The sequence below is a fragment of the Acyrthosiphon pisum genome, chromosome A1, assembly GCF_005508785.2.
Source record: "Acyrthosiphon pisum isolate AL4f chromosome A1, pea_aphid_22Mar2018_4r6ur, whole genome shotgun sequence".
Taxonomy (NCBI): Eukaryota; Metazoa; Arthropoda; class Insecta; order Hemiptera; family Aphididae; genus Acyrthosiphon; species Acyrthosiphon pisum.
In genome coordinates this window covers 85,279,434-85,304,244 of record NC_042494.1, presented here as the reverse complement: position 1 = coordinate 85,304,244, position 24,811 = coordinate 85,279,434, and the positions used below count along the sequence as shown (strand labels likewise).

The 24,811-nt window shown below is 32.3% G+C and overlaps 3 protein-coding genes across 5 annotated transcripts in view; 2 read left to right on the top strand and 1 right to left on the bottom strand.

Moving 5' to 3' along the window:
* Nucleotides 1-6,118, top strand: part of LOC107884068 — a 126,045-nt gene extending 119,927 nt beyond the window's left edge. For both annotated transcript variants that reach the window (XM_029487652.1, XM_016805456.2), the window contains exon 2: nucleotides 4,122-6,118. In XM_029487652.1, coding sequence (XP_029343512.1) covers nucleotides 4,147-4,818 — 672 coding nt within the window. In that variant the 5' untranslated portion in view covers nucleotides 4,122-4,146 and the 3' untranslated portion in view covers nucleotides 4,819-6,118. The remainder of the gene's footprint in view (nucleotides 1-4,121) is intronic.
* An 11,301-nt stretch (nucleotides 6,119-17,419) lies between these two features.
* On the top strand, nucleotides 17,420-20,487 carry LOC100162375 (protein rogdi). 2 transcript variants are annotated; one of them, XM_008186117.3, is made up of 7 exons: nucleotides 17,420-17,857; nucleotides 17,967-18,038; nucleotides 18,101-18,229; nucleotides 18,839-18,999; nucleotides 19,083-19,203; nucleotides 19,281-19,487; nucleotides 19,552-20,487. In XM_008186117.3, exons 1-7 carry the CDS (start codon nucleotides 17,822-17,824, stop codon nucleotides 19,624-19,626), a joined length of 801 nt encoding a protein of 266 aa, XP_008184339.1. In that variant the 5' UTR covers nucleotides 17,420-17,821; the 3' UTR covers nucleotides 19,627-20,487. The 2 variants fall into 2 exon arrangements, with proteins under 2 accessions (XP_008184339.1, XP_001946751.1); XM_001946716.5 differs by having other exon boundaries at nucleotides 19,278-19,487.
* A 427-nt stretch (nucleotides 20,488-20,914) lies between these two features.
* Nucleotides 20,915-23,607, bottom strand: LOC100164460 (probable tRNA (uracil-O(2)-)-methyltransferase). Its single transcript, XM_001946657.5, has 4 exons — nucleotides 22,999-23,607; nucleotides 22,620-22,933; nucleotides 22,323-22,547; nucleotides 20,915-22,231 (listed from the first exon to the last, which is right to left on the bottom strand). The coding sequence occupies exons 1-4, from the start codon at nucleotides 23,348-23,350 to the stop codon at nucleotides 21,452-21,454; spliced, it is 1,671 nt and encodes a 556-aa protein (XP_001946692.2). The 5' UTR covers nucleotides 23,351-23,607; the 3' UTR covers nucleotides 20,915-21,451.
* Nucleotides 23,608-24,811: the final 1,204 nt, after the last annotated feature.

Genomic DNA, 24,811 nt, shown 5'->3' with positions numbered 1-24,811 from the left:
CTACCTACCTATATCGATCATTAAAATTTCACATGCATACATAATAGTTACGCACATATATATATAATATAATATAATATAATATAATATAATACCTATACCCTTGTGCCTCGCGACACACACATCTATATATAACTATAGATGTAATTAATATGTAATATTATTTATTCTGCACTATTTTATTATATGGGATCATTATTTTTTGATACGCTTCGACAGCCGCCGTCGCTATAATATTATAATATATAACTACTTCGATCGAAACGTTACAATAACACTTGTCATAATAATTGCGTACGTTATGTATTAACTCTTTGTTCTTTAATAATTCCCGTTGTGTTTGTAATATAGGTATGTACAGTATACTCCACTTGACGTTCTACGTGTACCTTCAACCATATTATAATATTAATAAAAAATAAAACAAAAAATAATATAGCATTACAGCCACGAAGCTAACCTAAACCATAATACACATTGATTGAAAAATTCATGTCATAATATAATTTATACGACCGCGACGAGTGGATTTCTCGAGTGCATATCGTTAAACGCGAGTATAATTGGAAATCGTTATTGAAACCATCAACGATATAATATTATTATAAGAAGTCTTAAAAATCGTCATAGGTAGGTGTAATAATCAGCTGGTAAGGTATAAGCGTTTATAACCATATATTATATAGGTTCGTCCTAATAACGATCGAATTATGAATTAGACTATGCTCTCGATTTGTACATATTGTGAATAATATGTAGACTATACCAACTAGTATGTATAATATGTTGTACCTATATCGTAACTTGCTCCACTCGAACGTGTGTGTGCGCCGATTGACGTCAATTTCGTCAAAAAACGCGTACACAAATAAACATTTTTAGAAACTATGATATTACACACAGTACGTCTTGTCGTCCTACCTGTGCAAGCGATTGTTATAACTTATAAGTATATTATTCCGTACATAAACGCATTCGGGGAAAATAGGTAGTTGTTGTTTCGTGAATATTTCCCGGCCCGTAAACTTTCATTATAAATTACCGACTCGTTTCATTGAGTTTATTAATGAGATAACCCAGACGTCTAGTTTTACCTATTATGCGTGGTTTATGGTGATTCGATATTAATGACTTGACGAGCTTAACTGCGATATCTGCATAATGAATTTATCGTGTTATATAATATATACCTATGTTAATTTTAATACATAATGTATTGTATATAGTCTACGCGTTTTATCACTCATTTCTATAAGGGCAATTTAATCATTACCTATATAATAATAATATTATCGTTATGCCTAAAAACTATCGTCGTCGAAACAACCATAATGGTATAATTGGTTATATTATTATATAGGTAGCCTAGGTAATCGATTAATAAAGCGATTTGCCCTGGTGTGCAGTATATACGCGATGGTTGCAGGAATTATATCGATTCGCCGAGTACGTTGTATACGGTATACTTCCTAAGAATTTGGTATATTATAATATAACCATATAGACCGCGAATACCGAGCAAAAATTGCGAGGCCATACTTATTCGTTGGGCGCGGTCTCGCACGGTATCGTGTAAATTTTTACACCCCGAGAATACCGTCCATTATTATTGTACACTTATATATTATATAACACGGTTTACAATAGAACGCAAACTCCTTATAATATTCGGCATTCCGACCGACGAAATTAATCCGGCAATGGTATAAAATTGGGAGAAAAAAGAAGATAATTATCCAGGAATTAAAGAAATCAAATAACTATATATAATATATCCACTTATGGATCGTATAACGCTGATAAAAGAGAAAATATTTTTAATTAAATTATAGGTGCGATGAGTTGAAAATACGAATAAATTATTATCCTATATATACATCACCATTAAATTGTTTTCGTAGGTACCTATACTAGCAAATTATTAAAAATCAACTCGACAAAAGCCCGTAAAGCTTACCGTTCTCACTTCTCACACTGAATACGACCTATATATATGTACATAATATAATATATAGCTTTCATTTAAAACCATAGATAACAAGTATTGGAAGTACATGGCTTTACATTCTATGTATACGTGTAATCCTCGGTACCGGATTTAGGGTGTTTTTTCAGGGATAAGACAAAAAATGCAAACCCATATATACCAACCTATAATATACATAGGTATATTGGTTTATATACACGAGTATAAAGATATAGTGAGAATAACATTATGTTATATTATACACACATATAACATAGGTACAGTAGCTATACTGCTATAGAACACATTTTGAGATATATTTAATTATGTTGCGTATTTCTAAACTGCAAAATATCATTATATTCACTCCGCCTTGGGTTATAATATAATACTATCCTATGGTCATAGAATTGTTTATACTTACATTTTTCTGTTGTCTTACGCGATGATGTATACCTACTGCAGAAAGTGAAAATATATGTCAATATGTAATATATAACTTGCACCCAACGACGAATGAGGATAAAATTATAATTTCTGCCCACTTTATATTTTCGGTCGAAATATTTATAATTTACAGTGTCAGCATGACCATGACCGCTGGGCCGCGAAAGCACCAGGGGCCCCTCCTTTTTTTTTAGGGTCTCGTAAATTTTTATTAAGATACATCAACATTTTCAATAAAATGACTTGCTAAATAATTTTCAGTAAAAATTACCCTACTTATCATTATCATTTGAAAAACAGAAGTTTGTATCGCAAAAGAACAGTCGTTAATTAGTAGAACAAATCATGGAATTATTATCAGTAATTTGAAAATATGGTTTTTAGGTAGGTATACTCAAAAATTCTAAAAAAAAGTGGGTAAGTGGATGTCACTCTGCTGTACAGTAGGTTACAAGTGGGTCACTGTATAATGGATGGTATTAAATTTGAATTCAATGATACAATATCATTGTATAAGAAAAATGATTCTGAGCGGAGACGGTATGTCAGTCTAGGTATAAGACATAATATTATATATAGTCTATGGTATTAAAAAAAAAATTGACCTATAAAAGGTACCTATAACTAATTCCCGTTGCTTTTGAAAACTACTGGGAAATTTTTACTTTTGACCCCCAAAGTACCAACTAGATTCACTTTCCTATCAGAAAAGATACTGTTGAAGAAAATCCAAGCACTTTTACTGTCGTAAAAGGTGATGACAGACACAAAAAAAATTTTAAAATTTTAAAAAAATTAAAAAAAAACACACATCACTGTAAAATCAATACATTCATCGTTCCACTCAGAATCTAAAATCAGAATTTGAATAAATGTATTTTTAAAGGCAAAAATGGTGGTAATAATTTTCATTAAAATGTTAAGTACATTTTTTGGGGGCCTTGTATTTCATTATGGGGCCCCCTAAAAATACTGATCCATGGGCCTTTGGTGTGCCTGGACGCATTAATGTATAATAATTTGTGCCCACCATCACGAATCACGATACACGCGTAACACTTTAATAATAAATATATAGTGAATATAAGGTATTTATAGCATTGACTAAGAGGAAGTGACTGTCGCTATACACTTTAAACGGAGTTTGGTTTGGCTACACCATAGAGTATATATTATCGATCGATGTATAGGTACCTCTTATCTATATAGTGTAGTACAAATTATTTTAATAAATCTGAAATTGCGTTACGATACATTAAACCATGATAAAATAACATAGTATGATGGCAACGAACTGAATACCATCGGAATTCGCGCAGTTCATCGTATCCAGTTCACCTCATAATGCACTATAGAAATATAACAATCATGACAGCCAATGAAAAGCGGTGAACTATACTCTGTCCAGCGAGAGAACGCGCCGATTTTTGCACCCCCACGTCACCTTGCTATCGAAACTGGTTCCCTTATGGCAGAATATTGGGTGGGGGAACCAGTTTTGGTCGGTGCGCGGTGCGTTCTCTCGCTGGACAGACCATAGATATAGATTTGTATGATGGTCGGCGTGGTAAGGGATATGCGTATCATACCATGTTTTTTAATCATGCATTAAACAACTATCTTATGCATCGTGATAATTTTTTTAATTTCATTCAAACACGACAGTAGCAAAAAATAAATGATTAAAATAATTGTTTGTTTTTTGCAGAATCGCGTTGGCGGCGCAAAGCACGATGCAGCGACCTGTGGCGGATAGTCTGGACAACGAAGATGACGTCGACTGCGATTGGCCGGTGTGCGAAAATTTGTTGCGATCGTTGTCCGAAGATGTGCGGCCAACCACGGTGGTGGAGGTGTCGGTGGACGGTGACGCGGTGGCCTCCAACGTCCGACTGTGTATGGCCGAACGGGTTGCACCAGCTGCCGAGACGATGCAGCGGCTGCGGTTGCGGTGGCTACTTCGGCGGTGGTCGGCAAACGGTGGCGGAGCGGTCACGGCGGCGGTGGCCGAGTCCAGACGGATGCAAGTTCGCCTGATGACCGTGCCGTCTGCGTACGCGGCGGACGGCGAGTACTATGCGTCCGAAACAGCGTACGTGTCACGTACGGTGGAAGAATTGTCGTCGGAACCATGGGTGACGGAACCACCGGTCAACGGCTACACGTACACCGCAGGCACCGTGCACTACGACAGCGATACGGGTGCGTGTCATCTTCACGGTTTCACTGACCGGCGGGCCCGGGTAACCGTCGATTGCGCCCTTCTGACGGTTGTCCTGCCTCGGCACCGGACCACCGTCAAGATGTACTCCACGCTCCGATCGCCGCCTGCTGAAGACGCGGGCCCTCCCGTTCTGGTGCCGCACCACTTCCAAGTGTTCTCGCGTGACGTACTGTTCCGCTAACGCACATATCACATATAATCATCACAGTATCAACATACTTAGTTATATAGTCATGTGCCTCGATCTAGAAATGTCCGTCTACTAATATTATATTACAAGTACCTACCTTATACCTATTAGATTTTTTATATTATTTTTTTGCTATTATACTTACCTAGGTACTATGAAATATGTTATACATTTATAAGTGCATTATGTATGAACATAATAATTTATAACTAATAATTCACTCATCACTGTACAGTTCGATTAATACACTATTTATATTTATAAATAAAATCTAAAATTAAAATCTTTATATCTTATCATTTATCAATGTACATACCTACCCATGCTACAGTACCAAAAACGGATCTATAACTGCGACTCATCGGTGAATATAACACGATTACAAGTATATAGCCATCGGCGGATTTACCTGGATTCGGAAGAGGGAGATATATACCAGCGAGGTTCACTCGATTTTCTGGCTCTCTAGGATTTTGAACTTGTTTCAGTGACTATTATTCCATTTAAATACTGTTAAACTGGTTTCTACTGTACTTGCAGAGAACAGCTTCTTTCAGTCTATATGTATTATATTTGGTCTAGTATTCTGGGTGTGTGTGTGTGTGTGTGTGTGTGTTTGCACGGGTCAAACAAACGTCTGGTGATGGTGGTCAGTGGCGTGAGTTGTCGTCAAGTGTAAAAAGATCTTTACAACACAGACCGTGGACAAAATATGAGGATAATCATCCCCCGCGCAGAAAGGCTGCAACGGTAGGAGTGAGTGTGATTGAGGGTGCAGATGAGGAAGAGAGAGACGACACCGTCTTTTGTTTTCTCGGAGAATTCAAAAAATGTGTTTAGGTCGACTGTTTTCTGCGTATATAGCCGTATAGGTATATACAATATATATGTATACTCTGCAGTAAGCACGCATATACAGGAAATACTGTAATATAATATGTATACAATATACATGTATTCGTGACGTGAATTTATTATTATACCGCAGCGAGTACATATAGTGTGGTTTGCGCACACGAACCGCGTAAATGCGATTATAATACAAAGGCATGGCAACGACGAACGGCGGGTGAAGTGGGGTGGAAAATTCTCGGTTTGACGATTTTTTTTTTCGAACCCTGCCGCCATCGAGAAACTTTGTTGTTGAGTGTACGGAAGTATCGTTATTATTGTCTGGGGACAAACGAATTTATTGTGGATACATATTATAATATAATAATATGATTAATATGTGCATACCTATAAATTAGAACAAACGCAATAGCTAATATTATATTATAATGCTCATATAGGTAGGCAATACTGCAATAGCATAGCATCGTAATAATATATACTTAATATTTAATACTTATATGGGTACACTAATATTGTATAGGTATATAATATTATATGGTGTTTCACTGTATTTGTGAGAGTTTTCGGTACAAACTTTGACAATGCCCTTGTATACGTTATTCGTTATTGAATGGAATGGAAAACCTATTTTGCGTTTCACGAATTTCCTCGTTTAATTTTAAACATATCTCAATACTGAGAATACCGCCAGAATTTTCGTCCCTCAAAACCCCTATTTTGATGTGTCACATGCTGTCACGCGATAAAATAGAGATTTTCGGGGATGAAAAGTCTCCAAGGGGAATCCATTTTTCATTAAAATATAAAATTAAGAACTTATCAATAAAATTATAATTCTATTATAAGGTATACCATAAGGCGCTGTGGCGCGAGTGTAGCCGGGGTGTGTTTTGAATGTTAAGACACCCCAAATTTATTTATACAAAAAATATGTTCCTACCTACTATATGATTCAAATTTCTACAAAATATGTTGTCATATGGTTCTATTTCATATTTTATATTATTATTAGTATGAAGATTGGTAACTACAATGGAGAGTGTGTGAATCCCCCAATCCCACCACATGTTATATTAAAAATATACGGATAAACCAGGAAATACTATACTACATGATGGCAAAGACTATATTATACACTCTAAGGCAACCACATTATACTGCAATTGCCTCGGAGCAGTATACACGAAGGTATAATGTAGGTATTACATCCCATATAAATTGTCTCAATTTTTTCCTCCCGTAAATTCATTATTACGCATAAAAAAGTTACATTCGAAATGCGCGCATATGAACCCTAAGAGTCAAACTACAAATTCACCTCCTGTGCAGCACACATTTATACGTATATAATATAATATATATTATGCGTATTATACTTATACCAGTTATACCCAGGACACGTCTTGTATATAATAATTATTTACTAAAAATTAATATAGGTATAGCTATACAGGTTTTATAATATTACATTGTATAGCTAGTATAGGTATATAATATGTTATTATTTTATTTTTATTATTACAGACCCCTGACCTTTGTTGTCCTAAAATACAGTCATAGTTCAAAACCGACGTTTACCATCTTAAATCAATAAACAAATTGTTGATAAATATTCCATGCAGCTCTTTTGCACACTTTTATAATATTTTTACCTGCAACTCAACAACTCATTTGTACACGTTAATAATTAAAGTTTTTAAATAATATTTGCTATAAATTATTTAGGAATAGACAATTACAAATTTATAGAATTTCGGGCTTTATAATACCTACGCATTTTAGATGTACAAATAAAAAAAGTTTCGCGAGTGTTTTGGCTATGGTATACAATTTTAAAAAACTGCAAATGGATTGAAAAATTAATTAAAAATTAAGAAAATGCTGATTACTATTAAAACATTCAATAACAGTTGATAGTGGTACATCAATGAGTGTGCATGTTCCGAGATTACCACTGTCGTGGTCGAGGCCTTTCATAAATACAACTCTTATTGCAATGTACCTAGAACTCTTTCTTAATTTTAGAAAGTTTAAAAAATATATACGGGCCTCTAATTACATTTGCACCCTAGGTCAAAAATAACCATTCCGCACGAGTATAGGGCTTCTTTCAACCATGTATATGATAATGTCTAAGCACGCTTATTTTTTTTTAAATGCCATGGGACTTTATTATTTAAACGACCCAAAGGTCTTTATAAATATTTTTAACAATTATATATATTTTTCATACTAGATATAAATTATATATATTTTTGCATACACTACTACAATTTTAATTATTTACTCAGATAAAACCCTAACCGAACTAAAATCCTGCACACTACTGGAACGTGCCATATGTACAAAATAAACTTCTTGAGTGACAAGTTTCGCAGGATTTTGTTGTAGTCTTTGTACTGCTGTAGTTTTTTTTTTTTTTTGTAAGCTTTTTCTATTGCATTTTTATATGTGATGCATCCTTTTCAATTCGTGATATGTCCTTCACCACAGTTTACGCATTTCGCCTTTGATTTCTTAGACTTAGGGCAAGTTAGTGAAGTGTGTCATTCACTACATTTAACACACTTTGGTGTTTTGAAACATTAGTTTTGAGTGTGACCAAATATTTGGAAATTTTTGCATTGTGGCACTTATTTTTTTTTCTTGGAGATTCCACTTTTATTATATGATAGCTGAGCACGTCTATGAATATATATTAACCATTTTTAGTTAAGCTCGTATACTCACAAAAATAGTGTCTTTAATTATTACAGTATAGCATTTCACAGATTAAAGTGTCTCTATTAAGTGATTTTTTTCCCAAGACTCGTGCTGTTTACATGACCTAAATTTACAATACAACCAAAATTAAAAGTATAAAAAAATGGATACATAGTCATATTATATTACAATGAAAAACAAAGTTCATAAGCGTATATTTTATCGATGCTTACTCTTATCATACCTACCTAAAATAAACGGTTTCTCTATGTTGAAAGTGGTGGTGACTATATTTACAATGTGGTTCTTCTCCATACGAAAAGCCATCAATATGTCAAAGCAGGGTTGAAACAAGATCCACTGAATCGAGGTGACACTGGATTAACATATAACTATATCTTAGAAATAGTCGAGATATCTTAAAATACCCCTACTTGTGTTATAAGTGGAACGCATATAGAACGGTATAGGTACCTACGTTGTTCTAGCAAACAGGAAGATTCTTATAAACATTTCAAAACTACCATTTTTGTTTATTATTTTATGGAATTAGTTAAATAGAGAAATTTAATTGTTGAGTTGTATTAATATTTCAAAACTAGATAATACAAAAAGAGATTTTTACAGAGTTAAAAGTTCCAATTTTGATAATTCTGAGTAAGAAACTTAAAAGGTAATAACTGTATTTATATTTTCTATTACCTACGATTTAACGATTAGTTGGCTGATTTGTGATATAAAACTTTTGAAACGACTATAACGGTTATATAAAGTATTAGGTACCTATAATAGGTTATAGGTATACTATAATATGCTGTATATAACGCAAATATTGTACTTACTTCTATTTTTTTTCGAAGCACACGAACATTTTTGGCACCCTACGATTTTAGTATCTATATTCTATATAGCCTTAGTCTATAAGGCTTTTTTAAGTTTTTGGGAACCCAAGAACAAAAATCGGATATACGTAATTATTGCAAGCACCAAACATTGATTCCGCTCTTCACCGTGTAGATATAATATTATATCGTATAAATGAATAATGTGTAATTCCATGTGTCCGCTAAAATAGGATACACTGTATAATTAAATCTCCCATATTAATCAGTACGACAGTACCCTATAAATATTTTTGAATTCTATTTGAGGGACATGCAACTAGACTATTCGATAATCAAACTACCGCCGACAGAATTTTTAAATAAGTATAAAGTACTGAGTAATGAAAATAACTGAGTTATGGAGTATTGGAGTGTACCCAGTTTTCGCGGATATGCGGTATATATAATATATGGGCAGTGCAGAACGAGTTCAAAATATAATACAACAAATTAGGCGTAGACGCTAGAACCCTGTATGTCTATATATTATGTTGTTCGAATTTCGAAAAGTGTAATGTTCGTTTGAATATTTTCTTGTTGTTCCGCTGAAGTAAATGTATGTTTTCATCAGGGCTCGTAAGTTCATGCATCTGCATGTTTTTTTTGCTACACAGGAAAACATGCTAACTGAGATACAAATCCGTTTCATAACAATAGTAATAATAATATGAAGTTTGATAGAGCATGTTTTTGCATGTTTTGAGTGTAAAGGCATATTTGGCATATAGTCGATTTTTTACAGTCGTTAGTGCATATTATTTCATAAAAATATATTTTAGACAAATATTTGAAAAGTTACTTGTTTCTTATTTACTTTCCCGTTTACAAAATGATAGTGTTTTGATTTATTTTTATTCAGTGAGTGTGTGACTTCCTAGTGTCCTAGTACATACTACATACTATTAATACTTATTTAGACTTTACGCGTCTTACGAAATTATATCGCGGAAACAATGTAATCGCTACCACTACCATCCTAACCGTATAAAGTGACAGCTTCTCACCAACCAGCATTTATAATTTTGTACATTCTACAGTATAGTTTTCTTATAATGCACTATTACACTCGCCGATGAGTTTACTCGTATGAGTCGTATGCGTTTGTCCATTCAATTTCCTGTTTTAGTGTTTTCATGTGAGGTATTGGTACCAACTGTACACATTATTCATATTTTATTTAAACAATTCCGAAAGAAAAACTGCAACATTTTGTGGAGGAATTTGAATTTTTTTAAATTTATGGATTAATTCTTATTATTTTAAAATGTTCTCATGATTTTTTTACATAATGCATATTTTGAATGAATGATTAAAAAATGTTAGGGCATATAAATGCATATTTTCGAACTTTTTAGTGCATATTTTAATGTATATTTTGACAATTTTTAGTGCATGAATGCATGCTTATTTATGCATTTTTTAGTGCATGAAGTAACGAGCCCTGGTTATCATTATGTAAATGTAATAAAATACAAATATATTATAAAGTAATCATATACACACCATATGAATATATTATAGTAATAATAAGATTATAGGATACAAAAACAAAACAACAAAAAACAAATCAGAGTGAAAATAATATGATTGACGAAATTTCAGATCAAACACACGCGCTCGCATATTTTATATTTCTAAATAGGTAGGTACCTAGCGACCCGCTGCAGCATAACGGTTATAGGTTAGGTGCACGTAATATATTACAATACATCATCATCATAATGATGTACCCACCTACGCCATACGAGCGTACACCACAGTGTATATCAGCGTAAACCTCTGCGAGACCGATTCATCAAAATCATTTCATAAGCCTTTTGTTTTCGCCAATCAATTGTATTATATTTCCCCTCGCGTTAGACCGCCGCTGCGGGTCTTACTCATGCTCAGGTCTCACAAGTATAATATATAGAAACTGAACAGTTGCAGCACTAATATTATGAATTATGATATAATTTATATTAAAATGCATTGATTGGGTCATATTTAGAACTGGTCTAACCCAGTTTTTTTTTTTTTTTTTTAAATTTTTTAATATTTTACACTCCTCTATTTGCCTACCATTTAGTTAAAAAAGATACACGACTCTTGAGCATTATCAAAATGCATAAATTATCCTAATTGATAGTTGCATACCTAATTATTAGATAAATATTAATAATTTTGAAAAGAAAAATATTCGAATTTGACCAAATATTGTAAGTATATAATAGTAACTATTATATCAAGTTGTACACAAAAATATTTTATTCTGTATATTTGTATGTCACAATATTTTTTAATTGTTACTTACCTGCTTTTTTATATTGTTATTATTTATTTTATCATGTAAGTTGAATTAATATTATAATATTATAATTTTTTATTCGTTTCTATGGTGATAAACAAAGCGTTAGAAATTAAAATCCCATTTTTAGCGGTTTTTCGTAATTTTTTGGTGGTTTTTCCCGTGGCATTAAATAACTATCGAGAAAATCGAAAAATAACTTCACTATAGTACCATCTTGATCCAATTTGCTAAAAGATAAGGTACTATATGTTGAAATCGAAGCACTCCTACTGGTAGACATTTTGTATACAGAATATAAAAAAATAAATAAAAAAATAAACACCATTGTAAAACCAATAGCTTCCTCGCTCCGCTCAGAAACTAATAGAAATATAATTTTGGTTTTGTAATTTTGTTTCCATGTAATTAATAATTATTATTTATTGGAGCAGCCGTTTCCGCGATACAGACGTTTTTTCATTTTTCATACATTTTGTTGTTGTTTTTAGCTGAATATGTGCACTTCGTTACCCGTTAAATGTACCAACTTTATATGACTCAAACTTTGTTCAATTCGCTATTTAATATTCGGTGTATAGTGTTTAAAATTACTCTTAACTTTTCCGTTGCCCGGAATAAAAATTCTGATTCGCAGCAGTATATTATCAGGTAGGCAATCTACCTACGGTATAGATCGCGGACGCCTAGTTTGTAACGTAAAATATGTATGATTTAACTCTGAAGTACCAAAGTTGTATTAAATTTGTCGTATTCTACATTTCTACCTATGGTGGATTTATATAATCAATAGCTGATCCCGTGCACTTTGTTTCCCGGCAACCAATAATTTTTATTATAATAGCTTCAAAAGCCATGGCAACCATTTATAAACAAAAATTTCCTTCGGAAATCTCAAAATTACTGTTTGAGCACCTCCCGGGGTTGGTCCTTTCCCTTTTTAAACTATCCTATCTTCTCTATATACAAAACATTCCATCGGAAATTTCAAAATAATATATAATTTGTTGCCATTATAATATGGACACACACACCAACGGAAAACTCAAAATAATATAATTCTGGTTGCCATGGTAATATGGACACACACACACTCATATACATTCATTTATATATATATATATAGACTGACAATAAATAATAATACAAATCAACAAATGTAATTGATAAATTCTTCTTATTGGCTTTGGGTAAATCCGGATCGCTATAAATTGAGTTCGATTTTAAAGTTTTTTTTTGTAAATTGTGACCCGAGTCTCGGATATGTTTTGTTTACATGTGAATTGCTTGAAAAAATAACGAAAAAATTGAAAACTGAGAATGTCCGTAAACAGTTCAAAAAGAGTCAGCATATTTTCAAAATTTGTAACCTTACAAACTTATGAGGAATCTAGTATTACATTTTCAAATAAAAATTTTTATGAATTTTTAACACTAAATAATCTGCTAATTTTCGTGATTTTTCCGTACTTTGTCAAGATTTGAATTTTAAATGTTTATAAAAAAAACTGTGACTAAGAATTTTTAATATTTTTCAAATGCACTTGTAACAATATAGTAGGAGCCTTGTATTAAATTTTCAAGCTTTTTTACTCAACAGATAATTTATTGACATTCATGGAAAAAAAACTAAAAAAATTGGTATATAAAATATTTTGAAAATGTTATGGTGTATAGAAAAAGCTAATCAAAACATTCAGTCAAAATTTCATTTTGCCGAATTCTAGATTCTGCGTATAATTTCAACGTTTTTCCTTAATTTTCTTTTGTTTTTCATGGTGCTTTTGATAACCACTGGAAAATTTTTACTTTTTACCCCCCAAAGTACCAACAAGATTCACTTTCCTATCAGAAAAGTCAAAAGATACTGTTGAAGAAAATCTAAACACTTTAACTGTTCTAAAATGTGATTACAGCCATAAAAACAATTTTTAGCTTAAAAAAAAACGCACATCATTGTAAAATCAATACACTCATGGCTCCGCTCAGAATAAAAAATTAGTAATTGAGTAATTAGTAAAAATGTGTATGAATATATGAATGATTATTCCTGCACAAGTTTAGACTTTTGATCATTTTTTTCGTTTGTAATTCTTTCGATTTTTCTTGTATACAATTTATGTGTCATCTACCATAATTTTCCTACTTTTGTTGCTTTGTTGTTCAAACTAATATAGTATGTTTGCATGTTTTTTTTAAATGTTCCAGGACACAATTATATATTTAATTTATACTCGATCCAGACCCTAATTAATCTGAACAATGTAATTTATCATAAACAATCAAAGCGCCTCGAAAAAAAGGGAAAATTAGCAACAGGAAATTTCATACCATGGTTAGGTTAGGTTAGTGCACTATTACCTGCAGTTACCACTTGGACTTTTCACACAATGCATTTTATTGTATTTATACCACCTATAAATTATAGATGACGAAGAAGAGGTGCAGGCGTGGAGCGTATTATGTGGACTTGTATAAATATGATATTATAAAGGGACCTTAAATACCTACCTATACAATAAATACGTATTAATTGAAAATCTATCAAACATTTCAGGCACAAAACTTAAACATAATTGACTTCAATGGACAAACGTTAACAGATTTTTTTATCAAATTAAAATTGTTATTATTAAAAATTCAGTATCTATAGTCATCGTAATAATAAACCAATTCTATCGTCACGTAGTATTAAATTATAATATTTAAAAAAATATATTATATTTATAGAGCGTGAATGTGTGATTAATCAAACATATACTTACTCTTGTAGCTTCGTTATACATAACATATCTAGTACAACAGTGCAAAATTCAAATAACAATATTTAATAGAAATCTGAAGACTAAAAGATAAAACTCCGCAAAATAACAAACGCTTCCCCCTTTGTCATTTTATTAACCCTTCGTAATGACCTTGGCACTAAACCTACAACTGAGAATGAACCTGAACTTTTTTACAAACGGTTTTTTTCTATACTAGAAAACTAACACATTCCACTCACAATTCACAAATAACCTACATTCCCCGGAAATACTGGTCACAAACTCAACAAAAAAATCAGTGATGTGATCTTCTAACTTAATTTTCTTATTTAACCAAGCTAATTTAAGTATCCTTAATAGTTGGATTCTTATTGTAGATTGTAGTATATAATGTTAAATATGTAATATACTATTACAAAATTAAAAAAGGTGGGCAAGTGGGTTTCGCTCTGCTGTAGTGGGTCGGCTGAGACAAGATTGAGCATAAATCGTCGGCACATCAAAGGAATTGAAATATAAAAGAAAAACAACACGATTGAGCATAAAAAACTCTGCAACGTTGCCATTTTCAATTTTGAACTGTATTATACAAAAATATTTATTTAAATAATTATAATGATTCAAAATATAACATGGCAAAAAATATCATGTTTTCATAGTCAATATTTAATATACCTAGATATCTATATCTAGATACCTAGTCAAATTATTCAAAATATTTATAAATCAATAATAGTCTCGATAGTAATCACATTATAATACAGTATACAGATATTTTTGCTAATAATGAAATAATAATAATAGTTATGACTTATGAAAATAATAAAATCAAAATATTAATAAGTCAATAAAAGTCTCAATAGTAGTCCGGAATAGTACTCCGGAACTAATTTACTAATTGATAACATTGTCATTTGTCGATAAAGCTGAGGGGCTCGGCTCACAGCTCGCGTCAGATATCATAATAATTGGTGTAATAATACGTGAAAATAATAAATTATAAAATGTTGGCAACGTGAATTTGGCAACATCGCATAAAATATTCTATGCTCAATCGTGTTGCTAAAAAGGTCTATGCTCAATCGTGCTTTACCGAGTGGGTCACTGTAATGGAGTGAGTTAAATTTGAATTCAATGATGTAATATCATTGTATAAGAAAAACGATTCTGAGCGAAGATGGTCAGTCAGCCTATGATATTACTAAATATATTTGATGATATTATTGTGAATAAACTTTATTATTCAATAAAGTAATTTATATAATATTATAACCTATTTACGTGGAACCTTGTTTTAAATTTTCAATCCTTAACTATAAAAGTTGAACATTTTCTACATTTTTAAAGCTACAAAATAATTATTAAATTTTAAATTAATATAAATTAATAAATGTTGTCGAAATTCAAACTTCAAATGCTTATTAAAAAAAATGTGCCTATGTTTTTTTTATATTTTTCAACCAAAATCGATTTTATCGAAAATTAATTTAGCGTAAAAATGCCCGTTTTTCCTTAATTTTTCTTTCGTTTTTCATAGTGTTTTACTAAAATTACTGGAAAATGTTTACTTTTGACCCTCCCTACCCAAGTACCAACAAGATTCACTTTCCTATCAGAGAAGATGCTATTGAAGAAAATCTGAGTACTTTTACTGTCCTAAAAGCCAAAAGGTGATGACAGATACAAAAATAATTTTTAAAAAAACATCAATACATTCATCGCTCCACTCAGAATCTAAAACCTATTTAGTAATATTATAGGCTAACAGACAGTCTTCACTCAGAATCGTTTTTCGTATACAATTATTTTATGTCATTGAATACACTACGACACAGATAAAGTTCTTTTTTATGCATTGTGCATAGGTGCAAATAGTGGTGGGGGGAGGGGGGATTTAGGAGCTAAGAAATTCATTTTAAGAGGACGTGGTACCCGCATGAGTTGTATCCGTCTTACAAGTGGGCAAATTTTACGCTCAACAGATCACGTTTTACCTCTGTTGCTTAAAAATTAGAGTGAATTGACCTCTTATAAAATGTAAAGATAATTTATTATCTAGGCAATCACTTAGGCTTTTCATTATATTTTAATTTTAAAGCCTATGAGGTTGCCTTAAGGTTATAATCTTATCTTTAAATATTATAAGAGGTGAATTCACTCTAATTTTTAAACCAACGGAGCTAAACGTGATCTGCTGAACCTAAGATCAGCTATGTTAGGCACTCGTAAGACGGATGCACACATGCGGATACCACGAAATCAAATTAAAACCGTAAGTTGCAGCGCCATCTACCGATGAAGCGAGCGACATTCGGTAATGTAAATGCGTGGTATTACCATAATGTTAAATGTAATTTTATTATTGAATTATATTATTTAATAATTAATATTAAATTATTAATAAATTTGTATTAAGTGTATTTGACCTATTTTCGTGAGGTAACAATATTTTATATTAGAGTCTAACACTCAAAATATAATTTTTTTAGATAATATTATGGAAGTTTACTGTTTAGGCGGCTATCTATATAGTAGGTTCCTTTACTAATATTATAATATGTTTCACTAGTCATATTATTATTATTAAATTTTTTTTTAATGGTACAAAATAAATAACAATAAAATTACATGGTACATAATTACATATTTTATCATATCAGTGACGGATCCAGTACTTAATTTTGGGTTCCAAAATGTACAAAAAAGTTACAAAATTGGCCAAACACCACAGTGTAAAACATAGGGCAACTAAGGTGATTGGCGGGGGGCAAAACCCCACTCCTAGATCCGCAACTGTAATACTGTATTATGTACATAAAAGAAAACAGACCAACTAATCGACTGGTATTCTGGAAATCCGGAAATTGTCCTTACAGCTATAAGCGCCTAACCAACAAACGCCATGATCCTTAAGCCCATAGTCCATATATCTTAAAAAGAGGATGTCGTACCCGCTCGTTTTGTGTCCGTCTTACTAACGAAATGCGAATGCGAAACGCTACCTAAAATATACGGGCGCGGTTATCCTTATCACTTATCACTTAGTCTGCAGCAGCTGTTTCACGCGGCGCTCATCTCGTCCCTTATCACTCGCTCCGCACTTGACACTCGACCGTAATCCATATTATCGACTGTCGATAGTGACCGATCAATCATCAGGATTTTCGCGTTTCGCGAGTCACGACGTCGCAAAAAATTGTTTTCTCTTCCGTCCACCACAATATTATCACATTCACAATTTTTTCGACGTCGCGATTCCTCGGCAAAAGTCGACGACCCCCGACAGGGGTGGTATGAACCTGCTTCGGTAATCTATTCTCGCGCGTTACCGGATATCGGCAACCGAGTACTGACTACTGAACCGACCTCGATCGATATTATTGTAATGGACTGCATGCGTCGACGACTGACGTCCGCGGACAACAGTGGCAGCTGATCGGTGTCGGCAAGAACCATCGGGTTTAGACTGGCACACAGAAGACCTCTCGACGTCAACGATAATGGCAGAAGGTGACAAACTGGAGCACCAGTGTCTGGTAAGTGTTTGTCCACTACTCGACTTAACGCAACGAGATTAATCTTAAAAGAAACAAATTTTATAATTGACGGGAGATTATTGTTTTAACATCGTTTTCTTCATTTTAGCAAAAAGAATTCGAGTGGGTGCTGAATGAAGAGGTGCACTCGATATTGCACCAGCTAAACATCATACTCAATGTAAGTAATGGGTCAACCTACACATTCACCATGTAATTGTTCATAAACTCGTTTCATTGTAGGAATGCGTTCGACGTTTTCCGTCGTGGGACAGTGACGTACAGGTCAAACAAGAAAAATTTGTCCTGTCCACATCACCAGACCAGTTAAAGAGCATTGTATCCATATCTGGTGACACCATACTGCAGGCGGTAAATTTTCTTCTACCAGTCTGAGCCACGATTGTCCGTCATAACTATCTATTGTATCTTAACTGCTACTGTGTGCTGATCATAGGTTTAGTGTCTTTATAGATTTGCTAATAATATAGCTTGTCAAGGTCATGTTATTCGACAAATCTTAATGCAGTATTGTGTAATATTGCAATGATAGCAAAATCACAAATTTATTTAGTCCAACATAGTACATACTTTAGATTTAGTACTATATAGTATATACATAATTCTTAAAATTGCATTGAAACTTTGAACTACCTTTTTATTGTAGTAACTATAACTTTTACTTAATAACTCAATTATTTCAAAATTTTTATAGTATGTATGTTACACGTGAACATGTCTAGCTTATGGTTTATAAACCTTAAGTATATTATATCGAAATTCAAAATATATTTATGTTTTCTCTATACCTACATCAACATTTTTTCTTATTTGACCATCATTGTTTAAATCTCATCTAATAATAATAAATAATTCGGTCATCTGTTGTACTGCAGTAGTTAATATGATTGAAATTAAAAGTTTCTGCATTTTTTTTACATAAGTTCAAAGTCTATTTTAATTATATACAACTTATTACAGGACATACAATTTAAAGTACAGAGACATCAGCAGCAAATAATGTACCGGACCAACATTCGTCACGACTGCCCGTGGAAATTGCATCAAGTTCAAGATGCAGGCAATCATCTAAGACAAGCTATTTTACAAATTGAGAAAATAGACAAGGAAACTATTTTCAAGTACTTAAATTTTATCCATTATATTACAATTTTTTTTTTAAATATTTGGCTTTATCTATTTACATTTTTATCAATTTGTATAGCTCTTCAGAAGAAGTATTGCACATTCTGAGAAATTTATTAGGATGTTTGCAAAGAGGTCGCACGAGTCTGATAGTTCCACGTAAACGAACAATTGATGATTTGATTAAAAGCAGAAACATGGTAAGTAGCCCCAACTGTTATAAAATATCCACCGTGCATTGAAATTGCTAAGCCAATGGTTACGTTTGTTTCAGAAGTGTTTGACGCCTAACTTACCAGAAGATTTAGCAATTAGTTTTTACATACAGAGTCATAAGCTAATATTTGCTGTTTATCAATTATCCAATTCTCACGGTGCAATGAAGTACGACACGTATCAAGCTGAATGTACAGTACCGTGGTTGAATGAAGTCCTCGTCCTTTTCACAGTTGCTTTACAACTAGCCCAGCAACTCAAAGACAAGGTTATTATTCAGCTTGTAAACATGCCAAGTTATTGTAATAATTTATATTTCATTTTTATGTTAGATCTGCGTGTTTACCCAGTACAGAGATATTACTCAGTTGTCGCGACCAGTTTCTAGCATTGCGATACAATCATAAGTATTCGTTAATTTATTTCTTTATATTAGGTACTATTATTAAACACAATCAAGTGATCAAATATGAAGAATGTATATAATAAAATATACAATTGTATATTTTGGTTTGTTACCGATTTTCTTCAAAAATCTTTTTCCAGCAATAATTTATAGCTTGTAAGCTTTTCAAAAAATTGTATGTTTCACATTATATTATATTATTTACTTGTAATTACGCCGAACACTTTCTATGAAATTTAATTTGGAATGTAATTTTTCGTGTCCATTATACGACAACAGTATTGTTTTTAATATTAAAAATTTTAATAATTTTATTTTTTAAAACTATTTATGATAGATATCAGTTTTTTTTCATTTTATTTAATTATTTTATGTAATTTAGTTACTCTTTTTTGACAACACTCATACATTTTGTGTAGTGTCAGTGATATAATAACTATACAAGTATTCTTTTTATTTGTAAGTTATTTTGTGTATAGTATAATAATATATACTTGGCACCCTAAGTTACTTTTAAACATTTTAGGACAATAATTTGATCTGATTACTATAGTAAATTAGTTTAATAGAATATGCTCATGTTCTAGTTTTATATATTGTATTCACACAATTTGTGTGTTAAGAACATTTATCTATTTATTTTTCTTTAATATTTTATATTATATTTAATTCAATACCAGTTGATAGGTTAATTATTATTAATTGACAACTATTTTGAATCATGTACACTGGCTGTACATTAATTATGTAATCATAAAACTAGTAATTATTTAAGTTGTTGAACTTTTTTTTGAAAAATTATACTATTTGTGTTATACTAATTAGTAATTACTAATAAACTCAAAAAAAATATATATATATATATGACAATTTTAAATTATTTTAAATAATGTGCTTAAATAGGTTGAAAAATTTGACTGTAGCAGGTTAGTTAGGTCGGGATAATGGCCTGATGCATATTATATCATAAATTTGGCTAAATCACAAATAGTAATTTTTATTTTTGAATAATAAATAACCATAATTTATTTTCCATTTTTTTTTAAATTATTACTTAGTAATTACTGTGTAAAGTTATGGATTATTCATTAAAAATTTTATCATTATAAGCTTGGACACCATACTTAATCAACAATAAATTTATAATCGGCAATCAGTAATTAACTAATTATCGGAATCATTTTCTATCCAATATTTAGCTCTCTATTTATTTTAATGAAATATCAGTAATTTTGTTTTGAGTAAATACAGACAATATAATTTGACAGTTGAGTATTATTACACAGCTGTTAACAAAACCAATATTAAAACATTTATTTCATAAAATACACGTAAAAATAATTTATTTCATTTAGGTATCCATTTAGTTGTTTTACTAAACTTAACATGTATGTATAAAAAAGTAATGTATATACCATAAACATTTAATAATAATCATTCCTTCAGATTTCCTACATATTTTGAATATATAAATGAGGTATAGGTATATTTTGAAAATTGAAAATTTATTTTGTTGAAGTATCTCAGGTATACATGCATCAACACATCTAAAATAAGTGTATTGGTAATTGCTAAATTAATATTTTTGTATGTTATACTTTTATTTATATTTTTAAATTATGAGATTTGGGCGTTGAATGTTTCCATTATTAATGTTCTTCCTTTTTAGTCAATAAGACATTGTGAGAGGATCACATAGTCAGGTTTAAACGAGATTAGAGTTCCTACATCCATGAAAAAAAAATATATTAATTTTGTATACAAACATATGACTTACAAAAACTTGTAATAAAATATTAATATTACATAACAATTAGTTGCTGTTATTAATGTATATTACAGCACTCGTCTTCATTTAACGGACACTTGTCGGGATAGTTATGATAAAACCAACACTTATGTTTCTTCCAAACTTTGCCACAGTCTTTTACTGGTTTCCTGAATCCAACAGTTCCTTTTTCAACCACAAAAATATACCTGTGATTCCTTATCAATGTTTGTAAGCCACCACATTCTTTCTTCAATTTTTTCAGCCTCTCTTCACCGATTTGTTTTGCTAATTCACCTAAAGTGACGCGACACTTCCATCCACCCGAACTTTTTATCAATACATCAGCTACTGTATCTACGACACTGCGTAACAAGTCTTTATCTAGTTTGGTACAATTCCTGACCCTTTCTTCGGACGGCCTAGGTACAAATTGAACATTTTCATTGAATTTAGAATTTGCAAACTTTTCGATGTCTTGCACAACTTGATCCACTTCCTGTGGCAAATAATTTTTCGACCAGCCGATGATGCATGTCCGTTTCGTTGAAGGTATTCGTAAACGGTCTGTCTTAACGTTAAACTTAAACACGTTAGTACTTGTTTTTTCCAAGTATTTTAGATAATCATGGTATTGACTAAGAGATGAATCTATGCGTTGGTAGCGGGAACCATTGAATTCAAAAGGGCAACATGGAAGGAGAAAAAATTTGCAGTTGTAATTGCTACGCGAGGCAATTACTGGTACCCAGGGTGAAAGTTCATCTGAATGATTGCCTATGATCCAATCAGCTTGTGGAAATTTACAATCAGGCGACGAAGGATCAACACTAGTTACCTGCAAATGACAATAAAAAAATAATAATTTATATTTAAGTAAATACAAAATTTGTTTAAAACTATATAACACCTCACAATACCCACATTACCTTCAAAACTGTAGATTGTGGATATTGAGCCCACATTTTCCGAGATCTAACATCCAATCCGACTCCGCTATATCCTTCACTATTTAACACATGCACAAGTAAACCGTTACCACATCCCATATCAATAAAACATGGTTTGGTGTCGCCCCATAACAGCATAAGGTATGTGGCTGTTGCAATATCTTTATGAATATACTTCTTAGGATCAGTTACTTCTGTCCAAACCTAAACATACAAAATGTAATTAGGTTTTTATATTTTTGAGTGAAAAACACAAACAAAAATAGTAGAACCTACATTCATTAGAGATTTAGCATATTTTTCTTTCAACCGACTATACAAATTACAGTACATTTGAACACAAACGTGTGACAAAGATGAAATTGTGGGTTTAGACCCTTTATCATTGATGGTCCAGTTGAAAAATTTCGGAAAAAATATGTCAGTCATCCAGTGCAGCGTCTTCTTGTCGTTCAGAGATTTGTTTGAAGGCATGGCTAGACGTAACTCCAACCAGTCATCCACAAAATGAATACCATAGGCATATTTGATGTTGTCACCGTTCTTTTTTGGCGTACAGTCGTAAAACACGGCAGTACTATTTAGCCTGTCTATAAAACCGTGATACAATATTATATCTTATGCTTAAACTTTTCAAATATTGGTGAACTCTTACCAAAGACACTTAGTCGAAAATAATCATTCCATTCAACGGGTTTCTTGGTGAACAGCTTCCAGACTTCTACTTGGATATCCTTACCACTACTTAAGCCCAGACACCGAAAGGTTTCCGTAGGGTCTCCTACCCAGGCTGCGGGTGGTAGATCTTTAGTTGCCACCGAGGACAACACGTCACCATATTCACCAGCCAGCGATTCGGACACGAGCCGTTCAGCGCCCATCAAGTGCTTGATCAACAGGTGTGGTTTAGCATTCCACACGCTCGCTGCACTCCAAAATTTTTCGACTGTCAAGTCAGTGGACTGCAGTCGTTTCAGAGTAGTCCATGCCCACGTTGCAGTCGTCATGACGGCACTAGGGCGCAGAATCCGTCGAAGCTCCGAAAATTGGTGGTAAACGAGCGAACGCTTTCTCCTGGCATCAATTCAATGCACGCACGTGTTCCGATTAAATTATATAACCGTCAGGAATCAGGATTTACCGTCCTCACTTTGAATTTTGAAAAAAAAGAAACTTCCTTCGTTAGTCTGTTCAAATTTAAAAGGATTTATTTTTGAATTCGAATCTTGAATACGAGTATTATAATGCAACCACGTTTTGATAACAATTAACAACTATGTGATAAATGATAATGGCGGATATCTTTTAGACGTGGTGATAATGTTTATCACCTGGAAAGACGTGTGGAGGCGAATACTAAAATAAGAAGAATTTAAAAAACAACGTATTTGAGACGTTAACCCCCATATCTCATAATTAATTATAATGTTGTTTAAAATAGTTTTATGAAACATATCAACGATAGAGGAAAAAACATTGTCAGGAGGTCAGCTGACCCACAGTTAATATGTGCTGATAAAATCTTTTCTGATCTTGGGTAGTTGGACACTTGGACCCTCGAATAAACATACATACAGTATAATGAATTTTTTTGTTTTATATACCTAGTACACAAGTATAGATTTCTAATCTGGTTTTAATAATTGGCCCCTTGAGATGTCCTGACCCACAGTCCTAACTCTGGATCCACCCCTGGTCCTCATAGTAGGTACATAATTTTTTTGCGGGGACCAATAATTATTGTCCTAGATCCAAAGTACCTTCCTAATTACAGCGGTGGTGGGTACATAATGAACATATTTTGAAACTTATTATATACAACAGTGAGCAGAGGAATTAGGAAACTACTTGTAATAGCCAATAGGTACATAGCTGTGTTCCGAATAAAAAAATTAAAAAATTAGCGTGGGTGCCAAACTAGATTTCTTTCCAATAAATTATTATTATTATATGCATGTACACATATTATATTAACCGATTTACTCTCGTGTAGTTAATGCAACCGAAACACTACAAGCGCAGGCGGACTGCTCAACTCGGTCGGATTTGTCCACAAAGCTAGGCACAACGACACAGCGATAAGCGAATTGTCTGATGTGTACTGAGGTAAACTCAAAACAACAATACACCACACCAGTGGCGTATTTAGGAATTTTGATAGGGGGGGGGGGGATGAAATATATAATAATAGGTACACTCAATAAATACGAATATAATATACATTTTTAAAATCCTCTAACTTGTTGAGTTTAGTGTGGATCAAGGTGAAATAAGAATTAACACAAAATGTATAGTACCTAATAGCATTTATTATAAATTCATACTAACGACAATCCCGTGTTTAATACGATAAACAAAAAAAATAGTTATAATACAAAATCCTGTTTTCTATTTTTTTGGATGCTCAGTTCATCGATAAGCTTATCTGGCATGATTATTGTATTGACCGATGACATGCAAAGAAAGCC

Coding starts and splice junctions, on each gene's coding strand:
- LOC100162375 (XM_001946716.5), top strand. CDS start 17,822: ATGGCAGAAGGTGACAAACTGGAGCACCAGTGTCTG. Junction 19,000..19,082: donor GACAAGGAAACTATTTTCAA/GTACTTAAATTT, acceptor CAATTTGTATAG/CTCTTCAGAAGAAGTATTGC. Junction 19,204..19,277: donor TGATTAAAAGCAGAAACATG/GTAAGTAGCCCC, acceptor CGTTTGTTTCAG/AAGTGTTTGACGCCTAACTT.
- LOC100164460 (XM_001946657.5), bottom strand. CDS start 23,350: ATGACGACTGCAACGTGGGCATGGACTACTCTGAAACGACTGCAGTCC. Junction 22,934..22,998: donor TTTTCGACTAAGTGTCTTTG/GTAAGAGTTCAC, acceptor ACGGTTTTATAG/ACAGGCTAAATAGTACTGCC. Junction 22,232..22,322: donor CACAATCTACAGTTTTGAAG/GTAATGTGGGTA, acceptor TGTCATTTGCAG/GTAACTAGTGTTGATCCTTC.